We start from the raw sequence: 21425 nt of genomic DNA, 5'->3' as shown, positions 1-21425 counted from the left end.
ACAAAGCACTGAATGGTCTTGGACCAAAGTACATGCTGGATCTGTTAGTTCCCTATGAAGCTCCCAGACCCCTGAGGTTCATCTGGATCTGGTTTGTTGTGTGTATGTTCATACACATACAGAGAAAAAAGATTAAAAAGCAAAAAAAAAAAAAATCAAAATTAAAAAATATATACAGTACAGAAGAAGAAAAATAGTGCAGTATGAGATATTATAAATACAGTGCAATAACAGGTAGGATATGTATGAATGGTATACAGTGTAGTTGTGCTGAATGAGGGATGGGGATGGTATTGCACACGCTAAATATAATAATAAATTATTGAGGTAAAAATAGGAAGATATCGCAGATATTTTATTTCATGGCTCATGGAACGAAGGTGAAATGCACATTTCAAACAAAAAAACCAGAACAAACTACATTTTTAGGGGGCATGTTGGCCACTGAACAAAATAATGTGTTTGTTTCAAGACAAATCCCTTGGCATAGTTCCTTCTTATTCTACAGTTACTATGAGTCAGTTCAGAAAGAACACCGGAATTTTCAGATTTCTTTAATAACAAAGTAATTCAGCAAGAATTGTTACTAATGGTACACAGCAAAAGGGCACTGTTGACATCCTAATATGTGTACGATGATGTAAATACAGTAATTGCATCCACAGGGACATTGTACTTCTCGCTTATATGGTCATACAAGTTAAACCTTTTTACATGAAACTTTTTCAACTTGTTTTATTTCATGCATTTGTTTAATGCTTTACATTTAAATATTGTTTAAATGTCTCATCAAGAATTACAATGTCCCAGTACACATGTTACACATATAAACAAGAGTTTCTCTTGTTATTTCTGACTGGCGGCATCTGTGTCTTCTCCATCGCCCTCATCTTCCTCTTGTGGGTGCGACAAGACATTCATCAGATGAGGAAGGCTCTCACTGCGGTTAGCTTTACCTCGCTTCAGGAGACCCTCAAATCCATCGACTAGAGAGCTCTGCAGTGGCAAATACTGTTTGTTTGCAGGAGTGTCGATCGTCTGGTGAATCTCAAGATCTTCAGTACTCATCCTGTAAAATAGAAGACATTTTACACTCAAACAATGATTATGTTGTTAATTGACTACTGTGTGTAAAATATAATTGAAGCCACTCCATGTAGCAATACTATTTCTGACCACATTGGAGCAGCATATCGCAAGAAATTTGATACCTAAATCACTGAAGTGGACAAACCCCATGTGGTCACTTGTATTTTTTCTGAAAAGTGCTTTTGAAGATTCTGTTTACTTGTACTGCACAACGCTTTGTTCCTAATGGCTGGCACAAGCAAGCCAGGCTTTGGAAGACACCCACCTTATTTCAGTCACAGTGAGCGTTTTTATCTTGGCTGGCTTAGCTTGTGTTAACCTGTGGTGCTAACTAATATTACATTAATCCTGATCAAATTTGTCCAAAAATCCTAATTCCAAGTATTGCTACTGAAGCGGCATCTGAAATGAATGAAATGAGAGCTCCTCTAGGAATTGCGGGCTCTTGGGCTGAGTGGGCTTAAATCCTACTGGCATTGTGCATCCCAGCACACTTCCACCTGCAAGGCTCCTGAAACAACCTGCTATGGGTCTCTTAAGCCAGTCCACACCAGAGGAGCTGTAAAGGTGTTGGTGAACATTTGCAGTGGGAACTCTTATTTCAAATGTCATTTTGGTGTCATTTATCCGACTCATGGTTAACCCTTAGGTAAGCTTCGTCGTCAGACCCTTCCAGCCAACCAACAGCGAGTCGTGGCGGTTTGTGCATACGATTAACAGTGCAATAAAACCTATTCTCTTTAAAACATAAATGACTATTCGCTGCAAAAGAACTCTAGTAAGAGCACTTATAATGGGACAAATATGTGCTGCAGAGCAAGTATACAATGCTGTAAAATGCCCCATATGACTTACACAATTTGGTAATCATCAGATTGTTGTTATGCTTTGTTAAATATGCTTGTGTACTATTAAGAACAGCAACTAACCATTAATAACCTTTCAGACTAATAATTCCCTGACTTACGATTAGTCTGATTAGTAATTACAAAATTGCAAGGATGCTGCTTCACACTTATCCAAATACCAACGTGTAAATTTCATAATACTATTTTGTCAAACAAAATATCCCAACCCTCAGAATTATAGAAAAAAATAGCTGTTCACGAGCAATTCAATGATGGCTGGATGAATCTATTCTGGATCCAGTTACTCATATTCTTTTATATTTAATTTAATATGTGGAATGAGCACATCCCATCTTGCTTAATCTTTAAATGCAAACCTTTTTTTAAATGAAACTTACAGATTCATCACATATCCGAGAGATGAGACCTCTTTAAAATACCAGGAGAATTATTATATTTGCAGGTAAACTGACATCCTGTTTGACACATTTCCACCATATTTGAAAAAGTTAAAGGAGCTTGAGGCCAGATTGTGGCAAGATTTATGAAAAAAATTAGTATATGTTTTCTAGTAATAATGTCAGATGAAGCGTTCCAAACCCAAAAGAATGAGCCCTCTAGTGCAGGGATTCCCAAAGTGTGGTGCGCGCACTCCCAGGGGTGCGCAAGCTGCCTCTAGGGGGTGCGCGAGATGAAAAATGTAATGGCGGTCTGATAATTCTTTTTTTCACACAATAAAGATGTGTAAATAAACATTTCCTTTGTAAAATTTTAAATCAAAAACTGTAATTTTAATGAATAAATAAATGCAGGCTATTCAAAATGTACGTCTGTAACGCCCGCCAATGTAATGATGCCCACAATTTTTTCTGTAATTATTCTGTAGTAACTGGACTCTATCTACCAAATGAATTACATTTGCTTAGTTTGTTTTGGTTTCATCAATTTGTGCAAATGGAGGAGGAGGAGAGACCTAATCTCATCATGTGCGCGCTTCGGGTTTGCGCGATTCGGGTTTAGGAGCGCACCTTCCATGAGAAAGACGCAACAACTGTTTGTCTGTTTTGGAGGTGGCAAAAGACAAAGAATAGATCTTTCCTCACAAAGACTGTTACATTGGATATTTGCGAGTTACCCAGACCTATAAAGCTGGTAGAGGTGATGTGCCCAAATTCAGAGCGCACTCCACATGCGCTTTGCCACCTCGGTGCCAAAGCTCTATTCTGGGATGCCAATGACGTGATCTGTAGTTTGCAGTCTCTCTCTCGTCGCTCTGACGACTCTGGTCCTGTTGACGACTAAAAAAAGGCTCCACGGAGCAACTTGTAACAGGCAATGCTATCAGAATACGATGCAAACAGTTAATCTTGGATAAAACATCTTTGTCGCAGGAGTCTAAAACTTCAATAATGGACGGGAACTCATGTCCGCCATCCACCTTCCGTTTGATGAGTTGTCTGAAGGCTGATTTATGGTCCGCGTTACACCGACGCAGAGCCTACAGCGTAGGGTACACGGCGACGCACACCGTACGTTGTGCGTCGCCGCGTACCCTACGCCGTAGGCTACGCCGTAGGCTACGCCGTAGGCTACGCCGTCGATTTAACGCGGAACCATAATTTAGGTTTAACAGTCCAGCTGCCGCGACACATCGCCTGACGGGGGGTTTTACATGCAAAAATAAGATTTTTTTATTTTGAATTATTTTGAACATCATGATTACATACTAATAGCCTAGATTTAAAATACAACATGTTAGTAAGACTATACCAAAAAACAAAAAAAAAGCATCAAATTTTTGGGTGGGGGATCGGGGGTGCGTCAACCGGGTTGAGACATAGAAGGGGGTGCGCGGCTAAAAAAGTTTGGGAACCGCTGCTCTAGTGTATCTCCCCTTTGCCTTGAACAGGCTGTGTGCTGCAAAATGTGCTGCAATTCGGTCCCGAATTTCCCGCGCTGTCCTGCGGATGTGACGTCACATGACGCTGCATGCACGTTCTCCCCGTTCTCCCGTGCCGGCTTCACTGTTGGCTGCAGGAACCCCCAACAGCCGTCGTGGTGAAGGGTGGCGCTAGAGAGTCTCATTTCTTAAAAGGAGCCTCAAGCTCCTTTAAATAAACCAAAACATTCCATATGTGGGCAGGTGGAACATTTCCATTGGCCAGGTGTTTGTTTGAGGCAGGGCATAAATACCTGTGACACCGGGTGGGGTTGAGGAAACAAATATTTTCACCTTGTGGTTTTGGGTGCAGCAGCGTTGTGTCACTGTTGTCGGCCGTGCAGTTTCACTGACGGGGTAGTTGCTGGTATGCATGAGCCGGTGTTGAGCAGGTACTTCTTTTTAATGTGAAGGTTTCTGTTTTGTTTTATTATTAAGCTGTTTTTCTTGTTTCAGTGTGGTATTTTTGATACCGATTCAGAGTTGATGCTTTGATATGTTTTGGTTAAACAGTAGGAAGCCAGACCGAGGTCCTGTTTCCCAGTGTGAAGCGTGTGTGTAAACTAGTACACCGTACTGAGGTGAGTGTGCACCAGGCCAGTGGTGTATTTATGTATATGCATCCCTGGCAAACGGTATATATTTAGGTATTTGTGTCTGCAGGAGTCGTGGAGCAAGTAGGCTGCTCCAGTCCATTGTAGTCTATTCAGACCGAGCTTGTGCACCTTGTGATAATCACTGTGATGTTTACTGATCCAAATGTGAGTCTGGGAACCTCAAAGCACTATTGCACTTTAGAGATCTGGTCATTATCAGTATCTAAATATCTAGTTTGTCTCCTTTCTTTTGTTGTGTAGCAAAAATTTTTTTTTTTGTATGATCCTTTCTCTGTCATTACTTTGATTTTGTAATAAAATAAGTATTTTTATATTTACCTCAGCTGACTGACTGCTTCTTACTGTTGGCGATCTTGTCACAAGGTTACACATATTATTATAAAATCCCATTTTTGCATTAGATTACCAAATGTAACCCTGCAAAATCCAACCCTGATCAGCCTCATGCCTTAGAAACAGTATACAGTTCCTTTTATAAGTTATTCTCCCACAAGCAAGAAGTATGTGGAATTAAAAGATATGTCAATTAATCAAGAGGCAGGACAAGAAGGCATCAAAGGTTGACAGGTTTAAATATTTGTGGTAAACTGCTTAAATTTTGCAGAGGAGAGGCTGAAAAGAGGTGGAGAAGACTGTCAGGTGCACATTAGGGGATCGAAATATGCATCAAAGTATGTAGGGTCACAGGCAGGAGGATGGAGGAGCTGTGTAAATGACAAATTAAACAAGTGAGAGGAGCCTTTTAGATATGAATTTATCACTGGCTTATATTATCACAAACAGCTTTGATGTTCATCTAACAAAACAAGAAAATGCAGCCTAGTTTTATACTTTAAAATAGTTAGATGATACGGCTAAGTGTATCGCTTCAACTTTTGTGTTATCTTAGTCTTTACCTCTTCCTCTCACATCTTTGGTGAGAGTGAAAGAGATAAAAGGCAAAACGTGTCAGATCTGTCCAGGGTGTGCCTCTGTTTTTCCCTCAAACAGAACTGAGATCCCTGTGACCATAAATAGGAATGAGCAGGTATTGATAATGGATGGATGGACGGACAGGTCACAATTCACTACAGTCGCAGCACCAACTGGCATTCATTAAAGGCATTAAACAACAACTGTAACGACGTGTTTAAATAGCTACAGTTATGTTGGTTGGTTATTCCTGAGGGTAATAGCAGTGCACAATTTGTCTGATGCCAATTCAACAACCAGTAGCACAAAAAATAAAGGCGAATCCTCCAAATATTAAAATAAAACGACATCGTTTTATAAATTGCTGCTTCATCAACGTCTGTATTAAAATGTCCTTTGATAGAAGTGGTGGTCTTGTTTGAACTATTTAAGTTGTATGTATGCAGAAAAATTGAGAAAGGGATAGAGAGGAGAAGGACGCTCAAAATGGATTAATTCAATTCAATTCAATTCAATTTTATTTGGTAAGGAGGGACAGTGCACATCATTATTAAACATTCCAGTGACATGTGTGGGCGTGTCTGCGTCCGCGTCCTGCTACGTCACACCTGAAACTTACCTACAGTATATAAGCACCCTGAATAACCTTAGCCATTTGGACTTCCATCAAGGTAAGTAACTCAAGTAATTTTGCTGTAATGACATGTTTTTGTTGTAGTCATTTTATTTCAATTTAGCATTAATTTAGCTTAATGAGCGTGTTAAGGTAAGACTTGCCATATACATTTGGCATTGTAATGGCGTGTTATGAAGAAGTTTAGAGAAGGCTGTCAAATGACTTTCGGTTTCAAGTTTAGTTTTTAATTTGGACTTTATTTTTCTATAATTTATTCTTGAACACTGGTTATTGTAGTATAATTAAATATGGTGGTTCTGCTTTTTTAATTTATCATTTAAAAGGGAAACTAATTTGAAAAATACTATAGAAAATACATTAGTATAGTTATTAAACACAAATAGTGTAAACATTTTCTCTCAACAAATATACCCACTGAAATAATACTGTAATGCTAGTTTTAGTTCAATTTAGCGTAAATTTCACTTAAAGAGCGTTTTAAGGCAATACTTGCCATACGCATATTTAGCATTGTAATGGCGTGTTAGAGAAGGCCGTCAAATGACTTTCGTTTTCAAGTTGTCTTTAGTTTTTAAGTTGAACTTTTTATTTTTCTATAATTTATCCTTGAAGAGTGGTTATTGTAGTATATTATTATATATGGTGGTTCTGCGTTTTTCATTTATCATTTAAAGGGAAACTAATTTGAAAAATACTATAGAAAATATATTAGTAGGCTATAGTTATTACACACAAATAGTGCAAACATTTTCTCTCAACAAATATACCCAATGAAATAATACTGTAATGCTAGTTTTATTTCAATTTAGCGCTAATTTAGCTTAAAGAGCGTGTGAAGGCAAGACTTGCCATACGCATATTTAGCATTGTAATGGCGTGTTATGAAACAGTTTAGAGGAGGCCGTCAAATGACCTTGGTTTTCAAGTTGTCTTTAGTTTTTAAGTTGAACTTTTTATTTTTCTATAATTTAACCTTGAAGACCGGTTATTGTAGTACATTATTATATATGGTGGTTCTGCTTTTTTCATTTATCATTTAAAGGGAGACTAATTTGAAAAATACTATAGATAATAAATGAGTATAGTTATTACACACAAATAGTGTAAACATTTTCTCTCAACAAATATACCCACTGAAATAATACTGTAATGCTAGTTTTATTTCAATTTAGCGTTAATTTCGCTTAAAGAGCGTGTTAAGGTAATACTTGCCATACGCATATTTAGCATTGTAATGGCGTGTTATGAAACAGTTTAGAGAAGGCCGTCAAATGACTTTCGTTTTCAAGTTGTCTTTAGTTTTTAAGTTGAACTTTTTATTTTTCTATAATTTATCCTTGAAGACTGGTTATTGTAGTACATTATTATATATGGTGGTTCTGCGTTTTTCATTTATCATTTAAAGGGAAATTAATTTGAAAAATACTATAGAAAATATATTAGTAGGCTATAGTTATTACACACAAATAGTGTAAACATTTTCTCTCAACAATATACCCACTGAAATAATACTGTAATGCTAATTTTATTTCAATTTAGCGCTAATTTAGCTTAGAGAGCGTGTTAAGGTAAGACTTGCCATACACATATTTAGCATTGTAATGGCATGTTATGAAACAGTTTAGAGAAGGCCGTCAAATGACTTTCATTTTCAAGTTGTCTTTAGTTTTTAAGTTGAACTTTTTACTTTTCTATAATTTATCCTTGAAGAGTGGTTATTGTAGTACATTATTATATATGGTGGTTCAGCTTTTTTCATTCATCATTTAAAGGGAAACTAATTTGAAAAATACTATAGATAATAAATTAGTATAGTTATTACACACAAAAGTGTAATCATTTTCTCTCGACAAATATACCCACTGAAATAATACTGTAATGCTAGTTACTCCTGAGGAAATGTAATAAAAGTGATTTATAGTTTTTCTCGTCAGGCTCTTCACGTCTATATCTATAAACAGTAGAAAATTGTTTTATATGGGAATGTAGCCAGTGCTGACAAGAATCGAACTCTAAACATTTTAAAATAATAGAGAAGCCGTCCCTGGGTGGGCTCGAACCACCAACCTTTCGGTTAACAGCCGAACGCGCTATCCGATTGCGCCACAGAGACAGGGGACTGACAGTGCCGTGTGAAGAGGAGGTTTTGTGGCTGAAACGGGAACGGGACCTGTGCCACTCGCGGCCACAGCGAGAACTGCTCACGTACGCGTTCAGTCATTTTTTGAGAACGTGCACGTCGACGCGTCAAATGAACGCACGCGTGTCGGCCATGATGCATACGCGGTCTGAACTGCAAGCACATCTGGGATCTAGTTAGAATTGTATTGTATAGGTTGTCTCTATATATTGGTATGGGCGACACAATCCGGCATGTCTCTGGATCAGGATCGTCTGTCCAAACTCCAATTTCATCATCCAATCATGGCATTCACTGTCCAATGTCAGATTGGACGTAGGCCAATCACAGCGCTTCTTTCCAATCACGCCGAGAAGGGAAGAAAGCTGCATAAACATGCAGCATAAACATGGTGTGCTGAACAAGTGCATACTTGTGAGTACAGTAACATAATACTGTTAGTTAAGCAAACTACACTGATAACATGTTATCCGTTATTTATACATTTATACATGCATACACATTATTCATATTTATACTGTGCAATCCTGTTATGTGTGCAATTATCCAATCATGGTCATATCTATATAAGTGAAAGGTGTATATAGTGTATAACGTTATCGTTTTTATTTTTATTTATAACTCAATCACTCTTTTTCTTTCTATTTTTGACAATAAAGGTTATCTTATCTTATGTTTACAGTGATACAGTAATGACATGGATATATCTACAACCACTGACAGCTGTCATTCTTACCTGGGCTTCAGGTGGGCTAATAACTTCCACTAGTCCTTGGTACTTAATGTAAATTAATGTCATTAGCTAAGTAGCTAGATAACTAGTTACTAGTAACTAGTAATTTACAGTAAAACGGTAGGTACTGTAAGCAAACTCACAATAGCTCTTGTCAACAAGTAAACACTGAATGTGAACAAGAAAAAGAGTGATTGAGTTATAAATAAAAATACAAACTATAACGTTATACACTATATTCATGGATTTCATGTGACGTCACACAGTACTCGCAGCGCCATCTTAAGGACCGACTTTCAGCATGCCGTCTATCTGTTGTGCCGTGGGATGCGACAATAATAAGTCTAAAAAAACGGGATTGACCTTTTATCAGTGCTTTAAGTGGGCCGTGGGATATTGTGATGTTTAAATGTTCTTTTATTTTCTTCCTTTCACTCGTGTTGAAAGCCGGTTGAAAGCGCTGTAGGAAACAGTCATGATGAGGAACGGCTGATCCAGTTAGTTGAAATGAGAAGTTATCTATGATTCCTCCTCATTTCACCACAAAAACCACAATAAAGTGGCAGAAATAAATAATATCCTATTATTATATAGGTCCCAGAACATCGGACGGGAGGGAGAGAAAAGGTCCTGTAAGTGGGGGGGAGGGGGGGGAAACAATTAATAACTGCGTGTGGTGACGCAATCAAACAGCGAACAGCGTGGAATAAGCGGCGTGTTCGTGGTGTTAAATGCAGCCAGCATGTCAGCATGTCAGATCATTACTGAGATGTGGAAAAAAAGCAGAGGACACGAGATCCAGGCTGAGCTGGATTTGGGAGAGCCGCTTGGTGATGGAGACGTCACGGGACGCACCGCGCAGGAGATCGGGAGCGCAAGATGAACATTTGCATTAATAATATAATAAATCATATTTTATATTTTATGTTTTAATAAAGTTTTATGGTGACATGATGATATGCTTTTACTTTCTAGAGTAGTAATGTTACTGAAAAAGTGAACTGCCTTCTTACTTTTCATTACATAAGAGTCATTCTATAATTAGGGGTACATTTCATATCAACCAAAAGTGACAAAATCACTTTTCTTTTTTGATAAATAATCTAGTTGTTTCCATAATATACCCCCTAAATGTGCTAAATTCATTAATTGCCAAGCTTAAACTCTAATTACATATTAAATATTTTAATGAAAATAAACATTGGACTCATTATTTTGTCAACCGTGTTACGGACAAATGTTGTGTCATATACAACAAGAACTAGGTACTACACATTTGATAATACATTTGTTTGAAAGGTTTTGAGTCTATTCACCAGGGGTTTTAAGGTTGCCTGTCTAACTGATTTAAAAATATGAATTTTGAGCTTCATAATGGACATTCTATGGGATGTTATCAAGAGGGATTAATATTTTTTTCAAAATAAATGCATATTACACTGAATTTAGAGTTATTCACCAATCTTATGTAAGACCTCCCTCTCTACAGATATCCTCCATCTTTTTTGTTACAGTTTAGTCAATATTTAAAAGATATATGACACAAAAACCATTCATAACACAGTTGACAGGCAAAAATTACTATGTAATTAGGCAACTCCTATGTAATTACTATGTAATGTCTGTGTTATAACAATACTTCATGAATGTTTTTTTATCAACAACACTCAATATAAGCATAAAAAATGACAATAAACTGCCAACATTGTCAACCGTGTTAATCCCCTGTCAACTGTGTTACAGTTGGGTAACACAGGTGGGTAACACAGTTGACAGGTAACACAGTTGACATTTCGGCCATTTTAGTGCATTTTGTGCTAACTGCAGACCTTGGACCTGTCACTACATGGCCTTGATCAACTCATGTTTTTATACAGTTTCTCTGTATTTTTGTAAAAATAACATGTAAAGCAAGTTCACAAGAACATGTTGATAACACAGTTGACGATCAATTAACCCACTCTATGTGCACACAATAATATTGATGAAATATTGAAGAGGAGGAGTAGAAATTTACCACACTGTCTTCAAATCTCCCTCCCTGAAGGAAGGGACATCATATAATTTTGGACATGTGACTTTGGAGCAAACCATTGCTGATTTATAGGGGTTTTTTCAATGGGTAACACAGTTGACAGAGATTTCTCGGACACACACAAAGTGGATGATTTAATGTACATGCATGAACCAAATAGTTTTTAAAACACCTTTTTCATATATTAATGATTATTTTGAACAAATAATTATGGAAATTAAATACAAAAAAATGTATTTTAGTGTTAATCTGAAGAGCCAAACCTGACATTTAGCAAATCGGACAGCACAAAAACAACAAAATCCAGTATAGAATAAGCATTTTTTGAAAAATAAATGATGGAATCTGTTGACATTTTTGTATTAAATGAAAGGGAAATGTGCCCTGATATAAAGTTGATCATTGCTTTAAGTGAATATTTAGTAAAATTGATAAATACAGCCCATGGACATGACATGTACCCCTAATTATAGAATGACTCATAAACGTATCCTGTGCAGGCAGTTCAATGCTTATGCTATTCATCACCAGACTGTCACTTACCTTTCCTGTTACCACCAACATTTTTTTGGCCTCCACATGATGAAGTTTGGCATCTTTAACCCATCATGATGTGAAGTAGCAGTAAGCTTTGGTACTTTAAAAGCTTTGAGAGCTTTGCCGGTGTATGGAGAAGGATTGTGGACCAGGTAGATATATATGTCCGCAAACGACAAATCTGGCAGGTTTTTGGCAGACTGGAGTGGAGTCAGTAATTGATTAGATATTAGATACGGATCGAAACCTAAAGTGTCAATTTTCTGTAGATACCGTTGCTGTTCTTCGGGAGTTAAGTGAGTTATTAGGTGAGACGTCATATTGGCTCAGCCCCCGGGTCTGGCAGTCAGAAGGCGCGCCGATTTTTTCCAGTGGCCAGCCGCGGTACTGCAACAGAAAATCCCATGCGGCCCAGAAAGCTTTTTTCCCATAGACCGCAATAGTAAAAGATAAGCCTCTAAAACTGTTCACAGGACACCTCCAGCTGTAATCACCGGCAATTACTAATCTTTGTATTCTATATTTTTAAGTCATGGACTTTATATCCGTCAAAAATGTTTTATAACGGCCAGAAAAGTCAAAGAAAAGTCTCTTTCTGAGCGTGACGTCACGGATGACGTCACAGCCGTGTCCGTGCATTCCACGGATGTTTATATTAATATATATTATGTAATTATATTATATTAATACATTAATAATATATGTAATGCTATACATGTAATAATATACATTAATTTATGTATTATATTAATACATATTATATTAATATTCGCGGCATTCCCCCGGGGCATGATGGGAGGCCCCAGAGCATCATGGGAGGTGACTCAACTGCGCATGCTCTATGGGCCGCTGTATGCGGAAGTAAACCCGGAAGTCAGAGATTTTTTCGGCTTATGCGCTGGCTGAGCAGAATCATGGATGTATTATATAACTGGATACAGGATCGAAAATGGCCGCCCATTCATTTCAATGGAGTTTGCTCACCCAGCGCATCCGCCGAAAAAATTTCTGACTTCCTGGTTTACTTCCTGGTACACGGGCCCATAGAGCATGCGCAGTTGAGTCACCTCCCATGATGCTCTGGGGCCTCCCATCATGCCCCGGGGCAATGTGAACGAGCGCTGCGCGCTCTGGACAAGCGCTGCGCGCTCATGAGTCCTTCAGACCGGTAATGATAGATGTACACAATGAAATTAGGGATTTATAGGGCAATTCAACCGATGCTGTTCTCAAAGTCATGGTTATAGACTATACATGGTTCATTTGTGTGTGTTTTTTAATTAAAGATAAAACGAGTCATTTTTATTTAAGATGAGACACCCCAGGTTAATAGGCTAAAATAGGGTAAAAATGTAAATAGCAGGTATCACCATGAAACTTCCCAAGTTTATTACTTACATTAAGACAAATATTTTTTGTATTACAAGTTTTGTCAAGTATTATGTTTAAATATGTCAAATATTATGTTTAAATGTGGTTAATTTGTGGAGTTTTATTTTTTGGAGTAAGGATAAAACGAGTCATCTTTATAAAAACAAACAAACAAAAAACACATGGGATTCCCCACAATAACACAAGCTGTCATATGCTATTTATCTATATACCTTTGGGTAAATCTTTTTGTCTATTAATGATCGTGCAGTCCGAATGTTAGGCGTAATTAACTTTGCATTTTCTCTGATTCTTTTACAGCTTCTGGGCTCACATTAAGTGTTATTCCTGCCTGATATCTTATTTTCACAAACCATACACCGTTGCTATTAAACATTTCCGTCTGTGATCCCCCTGGTCAGGGCGTTTAGACCGAGACCCCGTCCACACGTAGCCGGATATCTGCGGATATCTGCTAAACCGGAGATATTTTCCTCCGTTTTGACCTGTCATCCACACGAAAACGCAAATAAACGAAGGTTTAAAAAAACTCCGGGCAAAGTGAAGATTTTTGAAAACTCCGTTTATGTAGATGCGTGTGGACACATATAACCGGAGATTTGCGTTTTCGAACGTCACATTATGCGCCAAAACAACAACAAATCTGCTCTGACGTGCGACTTTTGTTTACTATAGAAATACAGATGATCCAGCATCTGTTCTCCAAGCCATTTATTAAATAAATGGTCTCTGCTCTTGACCGGCCGCTTACTGCGTTACACCGACACAGAGGGCTCCGCGGAGCCGCGGAGGCTGAACCTCCGCGGAGCCCCGCCGAGCCCCCCGGAGCCCCGGAGCGGCGGAGCGGCGGAGCCCGCGGAGCTTCCCCGGGAGCCGCAGATGATCTACAGGTTAGAATGCTTATGAATGTGTTCGAAAACGCAGATCTTCGGTTACGTGTGGATGCAAATTTTTTTATAAACGGAGGGGGGGAATATTCGTTTTTAAAAATACCCGGCTACGTGTGGACGGGGTCCGAGTGTGACCTGAGCGTCCCACCTGAGCTCTGTGCCATAGCGCGCAGCTCCAGCTCAATGAATGACAGAGGGTCTCCTGCTCAGCTGCTGCTCAACACTGATCCGAGCAGCTCCCCCTCGTTTACTGAGGTTTAATTATAAACCCAATGTCTTTTGTCATGGAAAAAAAAATTAAGAGACCACAAAAACACACCTTTGAGCCGTGTTTTCCACTTTTCTGAGTGATTATTCCGCCGAACGGTTTAGATTCAGCCATGCTCGTTCCCGAGACACACACGACCGCGCTTTGCGAGTGCACGGACAAAGCCGTGACGTCACGCCCAGAAAGAGACTTTTCTTTGACTTTTCTGGCCGTTATAAAACATTTTTGACGGATATAAAGTCCATGACTTAAAAATATAGAATACAAAGATTAGTAATTGCCGGTGATTACAGCTGGAGGTGTCCTGTGAACAGTTTTAGAGGCTTCTCTTTTACTATTGGGGTCTATGGGAAAAAAGCTTTCTGGGCCCCATGGGATTTTTTGTTGCAGTACCGCGGCTGGCCACTGGGAAAAATCGGCGTGCCTGCTGAGCGCGAGACTGGGGGCCTGAGCAGAATGCATTGAAATGAATGGGCGGCCATTTTTAGCCTCCAATCCAGTTTCTATAATACATCCATGTATTGGCTGCGCGACGGAAAGGTCCTCGGTCGGTCCTCAAGATGGCGCTGACAACAAAAAATGTCACGTGACTGAAACCCATGAATACACCTTTCACTTATATAGATATGACCATGATTGGATAATTGCACACATAACAGGATTGCACAGTATAAATATGAATAATGTGTATGCATGTATAAATGTATAAATAACGGATAACATGTTATCAGTGTAGTTTGCTTAACTAACAGTATTATGTTACTGTACTCACAAGTATGCACTTGTTCAGCACACCATGTTTATGCAGCTTTCTTCCCTTCTCGGTGTGATTGGAAAGAAGCGCTGTGATTGGCCTACGTCCAATCTGACATTGGACAGTGAATGCCATGATTGGATGATGAAATTGGAGTTTGGACAGACGATCCTGATCCAGAGACATGCCGGATTGCGTCGCCCATACCAATATATAGAGACAACCTATACAATACAATTCTAACTAGATCCCAGATGTGCTTGCAGTTCAGACCGCGTATGCATCATGGCCGACACGCGTATATTGCGTTCATTTGACGCGTCGACGTGCACGTTCTCAAAAAATCACTGAACGCGTACGTGAGCAGTTCTCGCTGTGACCGCGAGTGGCACAGGTCCCGTTCCCGTTTCAGCTACAAAACCTCCTCTTCACACGGCACTGTCAGTCCCCTGTCTCTGTGGCGCAATCGGTTAGCGCGTTCGGCTGTTAACCGAAAGGTTGGTGGTTCGAGCCCACCCAGGGACGCGAGTCTACATTTTTTTTTTTTTTTTTATTCATGTGTGTATATTACACAAAAAAACATTGCTATTGGTCCATCTAAATTCAGATTTAAGGTGAAGAGAATCAGATTTTTCAGTCTATAACCTTGTTTCCCAATTCCGGGCCTCTACTGTTTTAGATTGTGTCCCTGTTCTAATACACTTGCTTCAAATGAATCATTCAACGCCAGGTTGTCCCCAGGCTCTGCACCTGCGTGGTAACAACCCACTCTTTTGAATAAGATGTGTCAGAGCAGGGAAACATCTAAAACATGTAGGATGGCACTCCTTGGGGACTGTAATTGAGAAACACTGGTCTATGCAGGGTAACAGCTTTACTGTTTATTGTTTTACGTTATAAAAACATATACGTTAAATGGATTAATACATTTAGTCTGTATAGGGTAAAACTTATGCTATTGGGACTCCTTTCTTGAAAATCTGATTTAAAAAAAATATTTGTTTATTAAATGTCTTTCTTTTCAAGGGACATTTTTTTTTAATATGTGTATGTTTCTGTTTTATTTTTTTCAGGAGTTCGACTAAATTTCTGAAGATTAAACAACGACAAAAAACCTTTTTAGGTTTATTTTTATTGTGCAACAATTGGCATTGCAAGCATCATGATGAGCATGAGTTGTAAGATGAAGTTCTTAATCAGTTTTGTTAAAAAGCCCTTGGCTTACCGGTACATGCGGCAGTCTTTCAGTGCAGTAGATTACAAACATGCTCCTTCTGAAAATGATACATTTAGAAATAATAGACGTAAAGGCACCACTTCCACTGGATGTTTGCCTTCAAATGTAGATTTCGGCAAGTTTTCTACAGTTGTAGCTTGCTCCATAACATCAGAATGCACTTTTGATCTTAATCTTAATGCATTTTCGTATAAAATCAGAATGTTATACTACATTTGGATGTCGATTTCAACTGCACCCCCCCCAGAACCCCCCCAGTCTGACCTTTGGCAGGAGGGTCCCCCCTTATGAGCCTGGTCCTGCTCAAGGTTTCTTCCCACGGGGGAGTTTTTCCTTGCCACAGTTTATGTAATAATTGCTCGGGGGTTTATGTTCATGTGTCATATGTTTATGTTCACCGGATTCGGTTGAAGTTGGGAAATTGTGTAAAATGTAAATAAAAACAAAATACGACGTTTTGAAAATCGTTCTCAAGCTATATTCAATTGGATCAGTGCTTTTATCTGAGGAAACACTGGAGAGTTTTGCCTTGGTTGATGCGGGGACACTTGGTCGAGTTTTCTCCAAGGTAAAGCCCACAACCTGCCTTTTCAAAGTTCAAAAGCAGCATCTGTGATGGTATTGGGGTGCCTTAGTTCCCACGGCATGGGTGACTTACATTTCTGTGAAGGCAACATAAATGCTGAAAAGTACATACAGATTTTGGAGAAACATATGCTGCCATCCAAGCAATGTCTTTTTCATTGACGCCGCTGCTTATTTCAGCAAGACAATGCCAAGCCACATTCTGCACGTGTTACAACAGCGTGGCTTCGAAGTAAAAGAGTCCAGGTTCTCTCCTGGCCCGCTTGCAGTCCAGACCTGTCTCCCATTGAAAATGTGTGGTGCATTATGAAGCGTAAATACGACAGAGAAGACCCTGGACTGTTGAACAACTGAAGCGGTTCATCGAGCAAGAATGGGAAAGAATTCCACATGACGTTTTACACAATTTCCCAACTTCAACCGAATCCGGCTTGTATATAAGATGTAACTGTGGCTTGATTGTTTACCAAAATACAAAAATAATTAAAGAATTATTTTCAAATGTAGGTGCGAGTTTTGTATTGTGTTCTTTTATTTTGTTTTGTATTGTTTTTATTAGTGTAAACTCCTGCAGGAAATATAAAAGTGAGATCCCACTGTATATTGATGGATAAGTTTGTTATTTCTTATAATTTAACTGCACTGAATGTAGTTACAGTCTTGTAATAATAATCTGTGCATGTATGTCACACGTGTTTTTGAGAGCGGATGACGGTAAGTTCACCTCATGTCAAAGGTGGAGCCTTTGAACGCTGGTGTGAGAGTCTCCGCCGCTGTGGCCTGGGTGTAGGGGACAGAGAAGTAGCCCTGCGTCCAGTGTTTGTCCTTCACAACTGGAGCCAGGTTCTGGTACATGTCGTCCACGGCCAGCATCGACACCTGAGGGAAGCAGGAGCTGAATATAAATGTAATTCTGGGAATTTATATTGGTCATCTCAGGGAAGAAAAAAAAGGTTAGGGAGGAAAACCTGGATGTTTCTGTCAATGAGCTGGTTGGTTTCAAAGTCATCGTCGTCTTCACCAAACGGGTTGATGATTAGCTCTCCTACCTGCAGAGCAGAAACAAAACCACAACGCTGGTCTGCACACAAATGTAGTAGAGGCCTGTCAGTACAATGTACTTCTCAAAGCAAAACAGCTTTTTCTCAATACTATGTCTCTAAATGAGATTCTGTATTATTGCAATGCGTAGTGTATTTTACTGATAAGTACCTATAAGTACTTTAACTGCTCAATTTATGTCAGATATGAAATTACAGTGAGTAAAACTGTCAGTGTAACCTAGGTAGGAGGGTGTCAGCTACCTTGAGCCAGCCGGTGTAGAAGAAGAACTGCATCAGGGTGAAAACGGGGACGTACATGTCCAGCTGGTGACCCCGGTACCCCTTCTCCGGGTTCAGGAACTGGCGGCCGATCACACAGAAGGCAAAAAACGAGTAGACTGCAATAGTTACCACCTGCACAGAAGAGCAAGAAAAAAAAACATTTTATTCATCTTCAACCCAGTTTGATGTTGGATCATAGGGATGAAGGAAGTACTGAAATTAAATCTGATCTTTACTGTTCTGGGTTTTTCATTATAGTCACCAAAATCATTTAAAAGGGAATATATAACCTACAACATCTGTACAACAGAGTTGTTACAGAGATTAAAACGAAACACATTATAAAAATAATAGTAAAAAAAAGACTTAAAGACAAGTGAGCTTGCTCGATATGGTCATAAGTGTTTATACATAATATTTAAATACATTTTAATTGTTCTTTCATTTCCTCTAGTTTTACCATCCAAATATTAGTGTCAAAGTTGTCAACGTGTATCTGTAGACCACTTATCCTGTTTGAATAATGTATCATTATTATATTAAACTGATGCATAAGTGTTGAAAAACTGTTTTACTAAAATTTTAAGAGCTGAAACAGTAAAAAAAAAAAGTAATTTTACATCATAGTATTCTAATTACTTTATTACAGAAGAGGATTAGGGCCACTGAAGAAAGATAAATACAATTCTGAGAAAGAAGTCAGAATTCTGACTTTTTTCAGAAAATTTAACAAAAGATTTTTTAGGGAGGATTTCGTTTTTCATTTCAAAAGGAAAAGTCCGAATTCTGACTTTTTAAAAAATGCAGTGGTCCTGATCCTCTTCCGTACTTTCTTGCTTTTATTAAAATGTTCTTAAAAACAACTTCACTGTGACACGGTGACTTAATTATTTAGTGTAAATAATACAATTTCTAACATAAATCTCAAAAGTTTTGCATGAACATTCATTTCAATTAATTCAATAATTGTTTATCTGATTGTTTTAGCTCTTCTGAATTATTTTCCAACATTTAAAAGCACCAGTGCGCATGTGCAGCGCCACAGCCTCGTACCTGCGTGTAGACCAGGGGGATGCTGATCCAGTCGTAGTGGAACAGCAGGCTGCACTTGGCCCTGTAGCTGTTCAGCTCCTGCAGACACAGTACAGCGGTTAAAGCACGGTTCACACACGTGTCGCACAGCTCTGTTAATGTGAGCTACAGGAAATGCAGAGGTAAACGCTCACGTCCATCAGCAGCCTCAGAGCCACGTCGTCCCTCACCCGGCCCTCCTCTCTGGCCCCGGACGCCAGGTTGGAGAACCACGTCAGGGGCATCCAGTACTTGTTGAAATCAGAGTGCAGCGACTCAAACTTTTTCAGCTCGTGTGTTGTCATAAAGCCTGTGAAAATATTCCATCCTCATTCTTTAACTCACGTTTGTCATGCAGGATGATACATTTTCAGCAAGGCAACCAAGGAAACACGTCAGTAAGTTTACAATAAAATAACAGGTTTTATTCTCTTAACACAACCTGCAGATATTTTATATGCAACCAGCTCACAAACCCAATGGGCCTAAAAATATTCACCAATTTCATCCAAAAGGTTTGATTGGCAGACAAACTCTCTGAGGTCAGAGTTTGTTGATCAGGGTGTCGGGGATGAAGCCATCACCTTCCTAAACACGCGCCTGACCACCATCACACGGAAATCTTCTGGGCATTAAACACTATTTTTTTTTTAAACTTATCTTGCACTTTATATTTATTTATTTATTTTTCTTTACTTATCTTGCACTTATATTAGGACCAGCACCTGTAATTTTGTTTCGTCATTATAAAATACGGTGCTGATCAAATACATCTGAAATGTTGAACTATGAAACAAAAATACTCCACAATCTACAGAAGTCGGGCTGAAATTTGCGGTCCATTATAAGAAAACTGATCAGAAACTACAATGTAAGAAGAGTTGGAAAAAAAGCTTTAGTTTCTGCCATTTCTTAAAACTTGTGATCTTTTATTGGAAGAATTGGATTTATCTGTATATTAGCAATAATTAAAATTATTTCTAAGGCAAAATGACCACGTTTTCTTTCAGTAGTGTGATGGGAACTATCATCACTGCCTCACAGCTAGAAGGTTCCTGGAGGGCGTTTCTGGGTTAGGTTTACATCTTATCCCCGTGTTTGGGACTGCTGGGACCGGCTCCGGCAGACCCCGGTGACCCTGTCTGGAGTTAATCCCTCACTTTCTCCCAAAGAGAGCTGGGACGGACTTCAGCAGGCCACCGAGGCCTTGAAGAGGAACAACGGTTGAGTATTATCTTAAACTGCATTCCTTTATAAAAGCTTCAAAATTAGTTGTTTTAGCTACAAAAATAAAGTTATGTTTCCCTAATAATGTAAACATTTCATTAACAGCTGACATGAATATCCAAGAGGACCGCCTGCAGACCTGCTGGGAACTTAAGCCAATGCATGTATTTCCCTGCATTTCATGGCATTTTATTAACTTTAAAATGTTGTTAATTTGTTGGTTTCTGTGCACACAGAACTTCCTGTCTAACTCCACCCCTTCAAGAAGAGTAACACGTAATGTTAATAGGCGGTGTGTTTATAGACTGTTAATTCTGTTGGACAATTCCCGGACAGTGGCCTAGATGAGAAGTGTGATTTCAGCAATCATCAGTAAATGCAGTTTATTCCCCTCCAGCGTTGCTCTTACCAGCCTCCACAATGTGGTCCAAAGTTGGGAAACGTTTGAGAACTCTGGTGCTGATGGAGCGCAGGATCAGGACTGATGATAAGTTGGCGTACCTCATGAGGGTTCGTCTGAGCAGACGCCCCCTCTCATCGGCACCGTGGACATTCCCAGACACCACCATCATCAGGTTGTCAGGCAGGGGGAAGCTCGTGTACTGACCCCACCACCGATTAAAGGCCAGGGTCACGTAGAAGCCTTTAGGGACAGAACGATGAACGATGCAGAGCCTTGCTGAGATTTGAGTCAGGCCGAGTCACCTCTGTCAGTCTTACCCAGAACAAACAGAACGGGGATGAAGTTGGTGTTGGTGAACTGATCGCAGTACAGGGCGACTCGCTCGAACAGATCCTGCTGCTTCGGCGTGAGGAGACACCTGTGGAAGGAAGGAAACTAGAAAATAAGTAGCAGTAAAACACTGCAGGATGGCATGAGGTCAGTGAATTTACCTGTAAACCACACTGAAGAGCACGTAAACTGCACAGAACACCAGGAACTCCTTATACAGCAGTTTGTAAATGCTTCCCTTCCACCTGAACAGCAGCCTGGAGAAGCCACAAAACCTGGCGTTGGCCACTCCAAGAGAGTAGGAAACTGTCATGCTTGAGCTTAAGGGTCCTGAAAAATAAAAGAAACAGCTGTTACAAGATGTGGACATTTATAGAAGTGTGAATGAAAAGCAGATGAAGAGGGGTGTTACCTACACAAGAGCTGGTCCTGATGGGTGTCCTGCCGTCCTGAGAA

General features: G+C 39.3%; 1 protein-coding gene and 2 non-coding genes across 3 annotated transcripts; 1 reads left to right on the top strand and 2 right to left on the bottom strand.

Moving 5' to 3' along the window:
* Positions 1-350: 350 nt before the first annotated feature.
* On the bottom strand, positions 351-21408 carry best4 (bestrophin 4). Its single transcript, XM_061731048.1, has 10 exons — positions 21382-21408; positions 21131-21299; positions 20957-21057; positions 20646-20879; positions 19165-19319; positions 18992-19069; positions 17918-18070; positions 17582-17662; positions 17338-17492; positions 351-1069 (listed from the first exon to the last, which is right to left on the bottom strand). Exons 2-10 carry the CDS (start codon positions 21280-21282, stop codon positions 847-849), a joined length of 1332 nt encoding a protein of 443 aa, XP_061587032.1. The 5' UTR covers positions 21283-21299; positions 21382-21408; the 3' UTR covers positions 351-846.
* Positions 8082-8155, bottom strand: trnan-guu (transfer RNA asparagine (anticodon GUU)). The gene has a single exon. It is a non-coding gene; the product is annotated as a tRNA-Asn (tRNA).
* On the top strand, positions 15243-15316 carry trnan-guu (transfer RNA asparagine (anticodon GUU)). Its single transcript has one exon. It is a non-coding gene; the product is annotated as a tRNA-Asn (tRNA).
* Positions 21409-21425: the final 17 nt, after the last annotated feature.

Source organism: Cololabis saira, chromosome 10, assembly GCF_033807715.1.
Source record: "Cololabis saira isolate AMF1-May2022 chromosome 10, fColSai1.1, whole genome shotgun sequence".
NCBI lineage: Eukaryota > Metazoa > Chordata > Actinopteri > Beloniformes > Belonidae > Cololabis > Cololabis saira.
The sequence above is the reverse complement of the archived record's forward strand: the minus strand, read 5'-3'. Positions and strand labels throughout refer to the sequence as shown.